This window comes from Squalius cephalus (assembly GCF_949319135.1).
Source record: "Squalius cephalus genome assembly, chromosome: 12".
Taxonomy (NCBI): Eukaryota; Metazoa; Chordata; class Actinopteri; order Cypriniformes; family Leuciscidae; genus Squalius; species Squalius cephalus.
The window spans coordinates 39577017-39589516 of record NC_137133.1 but is presented as its reverse complement, the minus strand read 5'-3'; the positions used below and the strand labels follow the sequence as shown (position 1 = coordinate 39589516).

The 12500-nt window shown below is 46.1% G+C and overlaps 1 protein-coding gene across 1 annotated transcript in view; it reads left to right on the top strand.

The window, feature by feature from the left end:
- Nucleotides 1–12500, top strand: part of plcb1l (phospholipase C beta 1-like) — a 166125-nt gene that overhangs the window by 127007 nt on the left and 26618 nt on the right. Inside the window, exons 26-30 of the mRNA XM_079889165.1 lie at nt 5094–5289; nt 6205–6361; nt 10178–10254; nt 10443–10532; nt 10960–11017. Coding sequence (XP_079745291.1) covers nt 5094–5289; nt 6205–6361; nt 10178–10254; nt 10443–10532; nt 10960–11017 — 578 coding nt within the window. The remainder of the gene's footprint in view (nt 1–5093; nt 5290–6204; nt 6362–10177; nt 10255–10442; nt 10533–10959; nt 11018–12500) is intronic.

Sequence of the window (12500 nt, the reverse complement as noted above, 5' to 3'; positions counted from 1 at the left end):
CTGCATCCCACGCTTTACTCCACTGCATCCCACGCTTTACTCCACTGCATCCCACGCTTTACCCCACTGCATCCCACGCTTTACTCCACTGCATCCCACGCTTTACTCCACTGCATCCCACGCTTTACTCCACTGCATCCCACGCTTTACTCCACTGCATCCCACGCTTTACTCCACTGCATCCCACGCTTTACTCCACTGCATCCCACGCTTTACCCCACTGCATCCCACGCTTTACTCCACTGCACCCCACGCTTTACTCCACTGCATCCCACTCTTTACACCACTGCATCCCACGCTTTACTCCACTGCACCCCACCCTTTACACCACCGAATCCCACCCTTTACACCACTGCATCCCACGCTTTACTCCACTGCATCCCACGCTTTACTCCACTGCATCCCACGCTTTACTCCACTGCATCCCACGCTTTACACCACTGCATGCCACGCTTTACACCACTGCATCCCACGCTTTACTCCACTGCATCCCACGCTTTACTCCACTGCATCCCACTCTTTACACCACTGCATCCCACGCTTTACTCCACTGCACCCCACCCTTTACACCACCGAATCCCACTCTTTACACCACTGCATCCCACGCTTAACACAACTGCACCTCACGCTTTACAGCACTGCATCCCACGCTTTACACCACTGCACCTCACTCTGTACACCACTGCATCCCACTCTTTACACCACTGCATCCCACGCTTTACAGCACTGCATCCCACGCTTTACACCACTGCACCTCACTCTTTACACCACTGCACCTCACGCTTTACAGCACTGCATCCCACGCTTTACACCACTGCACCTCACGCTTTACTCCACTGCATCCCACGCTTTACACCACTGCACCTCACTCTTTACACCACTGCATCCCACGCTTTACACTACTGCATCCCACGCTTTACACCACTGCACCTCACGCTTTACACCACTGCATCCCACTCTTTACACCACTGCACCCCACGCTTTACACCACTGCATCCCACGCTTTACACCACTGCACCTCACTCTTTACACCACTGCATCCCACGCTTTACACCACTGCATCCCACGCTTTACTCCACTGCACCTCACGCTTTACACCACTGCATCCCACGCTTTACACCACTGCATCCCACGCTTTACACCACTGCACCTCACTCTTTACACCACTGCATCCCACGCTTTACACCACTGCATCCCACGCTTTACACCACTGCACCTCACGCTTTACACCACTGCATCCCACGCTTTACACCACTGCACCTCACTCTTTACACCACTGCATCCCACGCTTTACACCACTGCATCCCACGCTTTACACCACTGCATCCCACGCTTTACACCACTGCACCCCACGCTTTACACCACTGCATCCCACTCTTTACACCACTGCATCCCACGCTTTACACCACTGCATCCCACCCTTTACACCACTGCATCCCACGCTTTACTCCACTGCATCTCACGCTTTACACCACTGCATCTCACGCTTTACACCACTGCATCCCACACTTTACACCACTGCATCCCACGCTTTACTCCACTGCATCCCACTCTTTACACCACTGCATCCCACCCTTTACACCACTGCATCCCACGCTTTACTCCACTACACCTCACGCTTTACACCACTGCACCCCACGCTTTACACCACTGCATCCCACGCTTTACTCCACTGCATCCCACTCTTTACACCACTGCATCCCACCCTTTACACCACTGCATCCCACGCTTTACTCCACTGCATCTCACGCTTTACACCACTGCATCCCTCTCTTTACACCACTGCACCCCACCCTTTACACCACCGAATCCCACGCTTTACACCACTGCATCCCACGCTTTACACCACTGCACCTCACGCTTTACTCCACTGCACCTCACGCTTTACACCACTGCACCCCACGCTTTACACCACTGCATCCCACGCTTTACACCACTGCATCCCACGCTTTACACCACTGCACCCCACGCTTTACACCACTGCATCCCACTCTTTACACCACTGCATCCCACGCTTTACACCACTGCATCCCACCCTTTACACCACTGCATCCCACGCTTTACTCCACTGCATCTCACGCTTTACACCACTGCATCTCACGCTTTACACCACTGCATCCCACACTTTACACCACTGCATCCCACGCTTTACTCCACTGCATCCCACTCTTTACACCACTGCATCCCACCCTTTACACCACTGCATCCCACGCTTTACTCCACTGCACCTCACGCTTTACACCACTGCACCCCACGCTTTACACCACTGCATCCCACGCTTTACTCCACTGCATCCCACTCTTTACACCACTGCATCCCACCCTTTACACCACTGCATCCCACGCTTTACTCCACTGCATCTCACGCTTTACACCACTGCATCCCTCTCTTTACACCACTGCACCCCACCCTTTACACCACCGAATCCCACGCTTTACACCACTGCATCCCACGCTTTACACCACTGCATCCCACGCTTTACACCACTGCATCCCACGCTTTACACCACTGCACCTCACGCTTTACACCACTGCATCCCACGCTTTACACCACTGCACCTCACGCTTTACACCACTGCATCCCACGCTTTACACCACTGCACCTCACTCTTTACACCACTGCATCCCACGCTTTACACCACTGCATCCCACGCTTTACACCACTGCATCCCACGCTTTACACCACTGCACCCCACGCTTTACACCACTGCATCCCACTCTTTACACCACTGCATCCCACGCTTTACACCACTGCATCCCACCCTTTACACCACTGCATCCCACGCTTTACTCCACTGCATCTCACGCTTTACACCACTGCATTCCTCTCTTTACACCACTGCATCCCACGCTTTACACCACTGCATCCCACGCTTTACTCCACTGCATCCCACTCTTTACACCACTGCATCCCACCCTTTACACCACTGCATCCCACGCTTTACTCCACTGCATCTCACGCTTTACACCACTGCACCCCACGCTTTACACCACTGCATCCCACGCTTTACTCCACTGCATCCCACTCTTTACACCACTGCATCCCACCCTTTACACCACTGCATCCCACCCTTTACACCACTGCATCCCACGCTTTACTCCACTGCATCTCACGCTTTACACCACTGCATCCCTCTCTTTACACCACTGCACCTCACGCTTTACTCCACTGCACCTCACGCTTTACACCACTGCATCCCTCTCTTTACACCACTGCACCCCACCCTTTACACCACCGAATCCCACGCTTTACACCACTGCATCCCACGCTTTACACCACTGCATCCCACGCTTTACACCACTGCATCCCACGCTTTACTCCACTGCATTCCACGCTTTACGCCACTGCACCCCACCCTTTACACCACCGAATCCCACGCTTTACACCACTGCATCCCACGCTTTACACCACTGCACCCCCCGCTTTACACCACTGCATCCCACGCTTTACACCACTGCACCCCCCGCTTTACACAACCACATCCCACGCTTTACACCACTGCATCCCACGCTTTACACCACTGCACCCCCCGCTTTACACCACTGCATCCCCCGCTTTACACAACCGCATCTCACGCTTTACGCCACTGCACCCCACGCTTTACACAACCGCATCTCACGCTTTACGCCACTGCACCCCACGCTTTACACCACTGCACCCCACGCTTTACACCACTGCATCCCACACTGCACCCCACGTTTTTACACCACTGCATCCCACACTTTACACAACTGCATCCCACACTGCATCCCACACTTTACACCACTGCATCCCACGCTTTACACCACTGCACCCCACGCTTTACACCACTGCATCCCACGCTTTACACCACTGCACCCCACATTTTACGCCACTGCATTCGATGCTTTGCATTGCACTTGGTGATGTGAGGCTTGGATGCAGCTGCTCGGCCATGGAAACCCATTCCATGAAGCTCTAGGCCACAGAAGTTTGAAGGTCTGTAGCTATTTACTTCTGCGCACTGTGAGCCTCAGCATGCTCTGACTTGCTCTGGGATTTTACGTGGCCAAACACTTCGTGGCTGAGTTACTGTTGTTCCCAATTGCTTTCACTTTGTTATAATACCACTACAACAGTTTGTTATGAAGTGTGGAGGAGATGAACCCATATGCAGACCGTATGCAATTGAACAAAGTTTATTGTAGACAAAAAGGGAAAACAAAACCCACAAGGGGGCAAAACATGGACAGGACAAGGACTACACTAGGACTAAACTAGACTATGACTTGACAAATAACTAGACAGTAAACAAACAGCAAATACAGAATCAGAATTTTCTCTAGACAATACTCTTGACAGGATACTCACAAGGTTTCACTAAGTATGATAATGAACCGGCACAGGACAGCAAACACAAGGGGGAAACTGATAATGACAGCAGGTGACACAGATGAAACAATAATGACTAACGAGGAGAATAAGGGGGCGGGGTTAAGTAACGAGACAACACAAGCACATGGCCCAAACAAAAGGCCATGTGCTTGCACACAAAACATGTGTCTGTCATGATCCTGCCTCAAGACTAGTGAAAATCAAGGACAAGAAGGCAGAATTATGACACAGTTGACCGTGTAATATTTAATAGTGAGGAAATTTCACAAATGGACTTATTGCACAGGTGGCAACCGATCACGGTACCACGCTTGAATTCACTGAGCTCCTGAGAACGACCCATTCTTTCACAGATGTTTGGAGAAGCAGTGTACATTCCTAGGTGCTTGATTTTAACCCATGGAAGTTACCCATGGATGTGATGGGTTTTCCCAATACTTTTGGCAATATAGTGTGTGTGTGTGTGTATATATATATATATATATATATTTAAGATGAGTGTAAATTACTGCGCTGTGACCGCATAACTTTTGGGGGCGTTTAAACTTGTGCAAAACAATCCCGTACCCTGTTATAAAGCACATACAAACAATATTACTTTTAATTTAACATGAATAGCTAGAATGCTACCACCTTGAAAGCGATAATGGTGTTTCTTTTGATATTTGACGATAATGGTGGGTTAATGTCCCCAGAAAACAAGGACGTCTGGTCACCTTGTGTGTGTGTGTGCTTGACAGAGGTGGACGCTCAGACTGTAGATGAACTGAAACAGCTGAAGGGTTATTCGAGGGAACAGAAGAGTCAGTACAAGGAATTAAAGGAGCTCATGAAGAAACACAACAAGAAAACCAATGACTTGATCAACGAACACGCATCGAAACAGAAGCATCTGCTGAGCGAGTTCCTGCGGCGCAGGTCGGCCCTGCAGAAGAGGTGAGGTGGGTGAGGTGGGTGAGGTGGGTGAGTTGGGTGAGTTGGGTGAGGTAGGTGAGCTGGGTGAGGTGGGTGAGCTGGGTGAGTTGGGTGAGTTGGGTGAGTTGGGTGAGGTAGGTGAGCTGGGTGAGCTGGGTGAGTTGGGTGAGTTAGGTGAGTTGGGTGAGCTGGGTGAGCTGGGTGAGGTGGGGAAGTTGGGTGACCTGGGTGAGATGGGTGAGCTGGGTGAGGTGAGTGAGGTGGGTGAGTTGGGTGAGCTGGGTGAGCTGGGTGAGGTGGGTGAGGTGGGTTAGGTGGGTGAGCTGGGTGAGGTGAGTGAGCTGGGTGAGCTGGGTGAGTTGGGTGAGGTGGGTGAGGTGAGTGAGTTGGGTGAGCTGGGTGAGCTGGGTGAGTTGGGTGAGTTGGGTGAGCTGGGTGAGGTGAGATGGGTGAGCTGGGTGAGGTGAGCTGAGTGAGCTGGGTGAGCTGGGTGAACTGGGTGAGGTGATTTGGGTGAGATGGGTGAGCTGGGTGAGCTGGGTAAGGTGAGTTGGATGAGCTGGGTGAGCTGGGTGAGTTGGGTGAGTTGGGTGAGCTGGGTGAGTTGGATGAGCTTGGTGAGCTAGGTGAGTTGGGTGAGGTGGGTGAGTTGGGTGAGCTGGGTGAGCTGGGTGAGTTGGGTGAGTTGGGTGAGCTGGGTGAGTTGGATGAGCTTGGTGAGCTAGGTGAGTTGGGTGAGGTGGGTGAGTTGGGTGAGCTGGGTGAGTTGGGTGAGTTGGGTGAGGTGGGTGAGTTGGGTGAGCTGGGAGAGCTGGGTGAGCTTGGTGAGGTGGGTGAGGTGGGTGAGTTGGCTGAGTTGGGTGAGTTCAGTGAGTTTGGTGAGGTGGGCCTGTGTTTGCGCTGGTTCTGTGGGTCTGAACGCTCGTGTCCCTGCAGGAGCGTCTCCCATCAGGATCCGGATCTGATGGCGCTGGAGCAGGAGAGATGTCAGAAACTCAATGAACTGAAGGATCAGCAGCAGCAGCAGCTCCTCACGCTGAGACAGGAGCAGTTCTACAGCGAGAAGTACCTCAAGCGAGAGCACGTCAGACTGGTGACTACTGTTTGATCATTATAGGAGACCCCATGGGGAATACAGGGACTGTGATGTGCGCACAAATCTGTGCACATGTGTCCTGCCGTTAAAGGAGTAGTTCACTTTAAAATGAAAATTAGCCCATGATTTACTCTCCCTCAAGTCATCCTAGGTGTATATGACATTCTTCTTTCAGACGGATACAATTGGAGTTATATTAAAAAATGTCCTGGCTCTTCCAAGCTTTATAATGGCAGTGAATGGCCGTTTCGGTTTCGAATTCCATAAAAGTGCATCTATCCATCATAAAAGTGAATCTATCCATTGCATCTATCCATCATAAAAGTGCATCTATCCATCATAAAAGTGCATCTATCCATCATAAGTGTATCTATCCATCATAATAGTGAATCTATCCATCATAAAAGTGGATCTATCCATTCTAATAGTGCATCTGTCCATCATAAAAGTGCATCTATCCATTATAAAAGTGCATCTATCCATCATAAACGTGGATCTATCCATCATAATAGTGCATCTGTCATCAGAAAAGTGCATCTATCCATTATAAAAGTGCATCTATCCATCATAAGTGCATCTATCCATCATAAAAGTGGATCTATCCATCATAATAGTGCATCTGTCCATCATAAAAGTGCATCTGTCCATCATAAAAGTGCATCTATCCATTATATAAGTGCATCTATCCATCATAAGTGCATCTATCCATCATAAAAGTGCATCTATCCATCATAATAGTGCCTCTGTCATCATAAAAGTGCATCTATCCATCATAAAAGTGTATCTATCCATCATAAAAGTGCATCTATCCATCATAATAGTGCATCTATCCATCATAAAAGTCCATCTATCCATCATAAAAGTGCATCTGTCATCATAAAAGTGCATCTATCCATTATAAAAGTGCATCTATCCATCATAAGTGCATCTATCCATCATAAAAGTGCATCTATCCATTATAAAATTGGATCTATCCATCATAATAGTGCATCTATCCATCATAAAAGTGCATCTATCCATCATAAAAGTGCATCTATCCATCATAAAAGTGCATCTATCCATCATAAAAGTGGATCTATCCATCATAAAAGTGCATCTATCCATCATAAAAGAAGTGGATCTATCCATCATAAAAGTGCATCTATCCATCATAAAAGTGCATCTATCCATCATAAAAGTGCATCTGTCATCATAAAAGTGCATCTATCCATTATAAAAGTGCATCTATCCATCATAAGTGCATCTATCCATCATAAGTGCATCTATCCATCATAAAAGTGCATCTATCCATTATAAAATTGGATCTATCCATCATAATAGTGCATCTGTGATCATAAAAGTGCATCTATCCATCATAAGTGCATCTATCCATCATAAAAGTGCATCTATCCATCATAAAAGTGGATCTATCCATCATAAAAGATGTGGATCTATCCATCATAAAAGTGCATCTATCCATCATAAAAGTGCATCTATCCATCATAAAAGTGCATCTATCCATCATAAAAGTGCATCTATCCATCATAAGTGCATCTATCCATCATAAAAGTGCATCTATCCATTATAAAATTGGATCTATCCATCATAATAGTGCATCTGTGATCATAAAAGTGCATCTATCCATCATAAGTGCATCTATCCATCATAAAAGTGCATCTATCCATCATAAAAGTGCATCTATCCATCATAAAAGTGCTCCTAACGGCTACTTTGGGTTAATAAAGGCCTTCTGAAGCAAAGCGATGCGTTCGTGTAAGAAAGATATTCATATTGAACACGTTACAAAGTTAAATTCTAGCTTCCGGCCATACGAACATACTCCGTCTACTTACGCCTACAGCGCAACTCATAACGTCAGAAGTGGCGTAGTGTAAATATCAGCAGTACGTTGCATTACTCGCATAGTTTTGCTTAGACTTAAGTCGAATCCGTATGTTCATTTGGCCGGAAGCTAGTTATTTTAATTTATGAAGTTTTAAATATGGATATTTCCATACACAGACTCGTCGCTTTGCTTCAGAAGGCCTTTATTACTGGAGTTTGTTTATGATGGGTATTTGTCTGAAAGAAGAATGTCATATACACCTAGGATGACCTGAGAGTCAGTAAATCATGGGCTAATTTTCATTTTAAAGTGAACTAACCCTTTAATTGGATTATTTGGCTATTTTACCAACATTTTGCAGTGATTCACTTGTACCTACAACACAAAACGAAATTTTATTAAATTGTCATTTGTGAATCTTTTGTGAACGTTTGATTAAAAGAACCGAATCGTACTGCACATGCAGGCCTCGAGTTAATTGTGTTGCTTTTACATGAGCTTTAACTAACCTTAATCACATTATACTGGTTAGGGCTTTAACTAGGTAGGGTAGGTTAGTATGAACACAGTCGATGTTTGTCGATGTTTCTTGTCATCTTGTAGTAGAACTGACTTTTCACAACTGTAAGAGACTCCTGTTTCTTTTTTCTTTTTTTTGTGATTCTTTATTTATTAAATATTTAATGTGTATAAATGTTTACAACAAAGCCCAAGATCCACCCACAATCATAAAATAAATAAAAATAAATCAATAAATAATATGACAAGAAAAATAAAATAAAACTGACCAAAACAATATATAGAAGGATCTCAAAGAGACATCTGTTTCTAATGAGCGTGATTCAATGATGCGAGTGTTTGAACAGACGGTCAAACATCACTGCGTTGAAACCACTCTCACTCACTCACTCACTCACTCACTCACTCTCACTCACTCACTCTCTCTCAATCACTCACTCAATCACTCACTCACTCTCACTCACTCTCACTCACTCACTCACTCTCACTCACTCACTCACTCACTCACTCACTCACTCACTCACTCTCACTCACTCACTCTCTCTCAATCACTCTCACTCACTCACTCACTCACTCACTCACTCACTCACTCACTCACTCACTCACTCACTCACTCTCACTCACTCACTCACTCACTCTCACTCACTCACTCTCACTCACTCACTCACTCACTCACTCACTCACTCACTCACTCTCTCAATCACTCACTCTCACTCACTCACTCACTCACACTCACTCACTCTCACTCATTCACTCACTCACTCTCACTCACTCACTCTCTCAATCACTCACTCTCACTCACTCACTCACTCACTCGCTCTCACTCATTCACTCACTCACTCTCACTCACTCACTCTCACTCACTCTCTCACTCACACTCACTCACTCTCTCACTCACTCACTCACTCACTCTCACTCTCTCACTCACTCACTCACTCACTCACTCACGCTAATAAACTCAAAAGTCATTTACTTGTATAACACTTTGTCGCTTTCACAATACACATCGTTTCAATCCAGTCTCACACTGCAACAAATGATGTTGTTCCTCAGAGTTTCTGTCTTGTTTTCCAGCACAAACATCGAAACCTTCTTAAATCAAGATACATTTACTGGAGAAGCAAAACAAGCAAGTCTTGTTTTATAAAAAATGCATGTGAGTTTGTGCTCAAAACAAATATCCGCCAATGGAGTCAGAAAAATAATCTTAATTCAAAGGGAAAACAAGACTGAAATACTGAGGAAGAGCGTCATTTGTTGTAGTGGACTGTCTATAATACTTAGCTGGTCGATATGACGAAATATCAGTGCTATAATGAAAGAGATGAAGTAACAGATCATTTAGTGATCAAATAAAGTGCAGGGACTTTGAGGAGTCAGCCGATGTGTTTGCTGCCTGGTTAGTGTGTATCAGACGGTCTGTGAACAGTGTTGGCTCACACACACGTTGTGTTTCTCTTCATTTGTAGCTGGTAGAGAAGCTGGTGACCGTGGCGGAAGAGTGTCAGAGTAACCAGCTGAAGAAACTCAAAGATCTGTGTGAGAAGTAAGTCAACATCACTGCACATCTTTCACTCGCCCTCATGACGCTCAAACACGTATGACTCTCTTTCTTCTGTGGAACAGTAAAGAAGAGCCTGTGAGAAATCTCCAGTGTTTTTGTCTGATGTCGTTTGGACACAGACGTTCCTCAAAATATCTTCTTTTGAGCGGTTCTGATTTCATGTTCTTCAGAGAAAACAAAGACTTGAAGAAAAGGATGGACAAGAGACGACAGGAGAAGTTTCAGGAAGCCAGAACGCTGGAGAAAACTCTGACTGACGAGTGAGTGACTTTATCAGTCTTATATTATCATGTTAGACGTGTTCACAGATCAACATCTCTACCAGTCGATCAGAGTTTGGCTTGAACAACATTCGGTTTTACTTTGATGGTCCACTTTAGACATTGTACTAACTATTCTCAACTGTGCAACTATATGTCAACTAACTCTCATTCAAGTATTAGTGGAGTGTAAGGTTAGGGTTAGGTGTTGGTAGAATAAGTTGACATGTAGTTGCAAAGTTACTTGTACTCAGTAGAATGTTTGAAGCAGGCCATCGAAATAACAACAATATCAACATTCTTACCAGATGACTAGAGTTAGTGTTTGTTGAACAGGAATATTCTCCTGCACAAACACCAGATGTTGTTGATCCATCATCATTACTCACTGCTTGACACTGACATGTAAAATCATCCTGTTCTGTAGGAGAAAGATGGAGATGAACAGATCGCACGTGAATGAGGTGGTGCAGTCCATCAGACGGGTGAGTGGTTATCAGGGACTAGTTAATATACTAATACTAAAATACTGACCAATACTAGTTAACCCCTGCTGGTCAATGTAGGAATACTAGTTAACCCCTACTGGCCAATGCAGAAATACTAGTTAACCCCTACTGGTCAATGCCGGAATACTAGTTAACCCCTGCTGGCCAATGCAGGAATACTAGTTAACCCCTACTGGTCAATGCCGGAATACTAGTTAACCCCTGCTGGCCAATGCAGGAATACTAGTTAACCCCTACTGGTAAATGCAGGAATACTAGTTAAGCCCTGCTGGCCAATGCAGAAATAGTAGTTAACCCCTTCTGGTCAATGCAGGAATACTAGTTAACCCCTGCATTGAGTTAACCCCTACTGGTCAATGCAGGAATACTAGTTAGTTAACCCCTACTGGCCAATGCAGGAATACTAGTTAGTTAACCCCTACTGGCCAATGCAGGAATACTAGTTAACCCCTACTGGTCAATGCCGGAATACTAGTTAACCCCTGCTGGCCAATGCAGGAATACTAGTTAACCCCTACTGGTCAATGCAGGAATACTAGTTAAGCCCTGCTGGCCAATGCAGGAATACTAGTTAACCCCTACTGGCCAATGCAGGAATACTAGTTAGTTAACCCCTACTGGCCAATGCAGGAATACTAGTTAACCCCTACTGGTCAATGCCGGAATACTAGTTAACCCCTGCTGGCCAATGCAGGAATACTAGTTAACCCCTACTGGTCAATGCAGGAATACTAGTTAAGCCCTGCTGGCCAATGCAGGAATACTAGTTAACCCCTACTGGTCAATGCAGGAATACTAGTTAACCCCTTCTGGTCAATGCAGGAATACTAGTTAACCCCTGCATTGAGTTAACCCCTACTGGTCAATGCAGGAATACTAGTTAGTTAACCCCTACTGGTCAATGCAGTAATACTATTTAAGCCCTGCTGGCCAATGCAGGAATACTAGTTAACCCCTACTGGCCAATGCAGTAATACTAGTTAACCCCTACTGGTCAATGCAGGAATACTAGTTAACCCCTACTGGTCAATGCATGAATACTAGTTAACCCCTACTGGTCAATGCAGGAATACTAGTTAACCCCTGCTGGCCAATGCAGGAATACTAGTTAACCCCTACTGGTCAATGCAGGAATACTAGTTAACCCCTGCTGGTCAATGCAGGGTTAGCCTGCTGGCCAATGCAGGAATACTAGTTAACCCCTACTGGTCAATGCAGGAATACTAGTTAACCCCTGCTGGTCAATGTCGTAATACTAGTTAACTCCTGCTGGTCAATGCAGGAATACTAGTTAACCCCTACTGGTCAATGCAGGAATACTAGTTAACCCCCTGCTGGTCAATGCAGAAATACTAGTTAACCCCTGCTGGCCAATCACAGCCATGATGGTTTTCAAAACAACTGTGATCCTGCTCAGTATTTTATTCTAAGGATATTTTTGCTGCTTTTGAGTGATGAA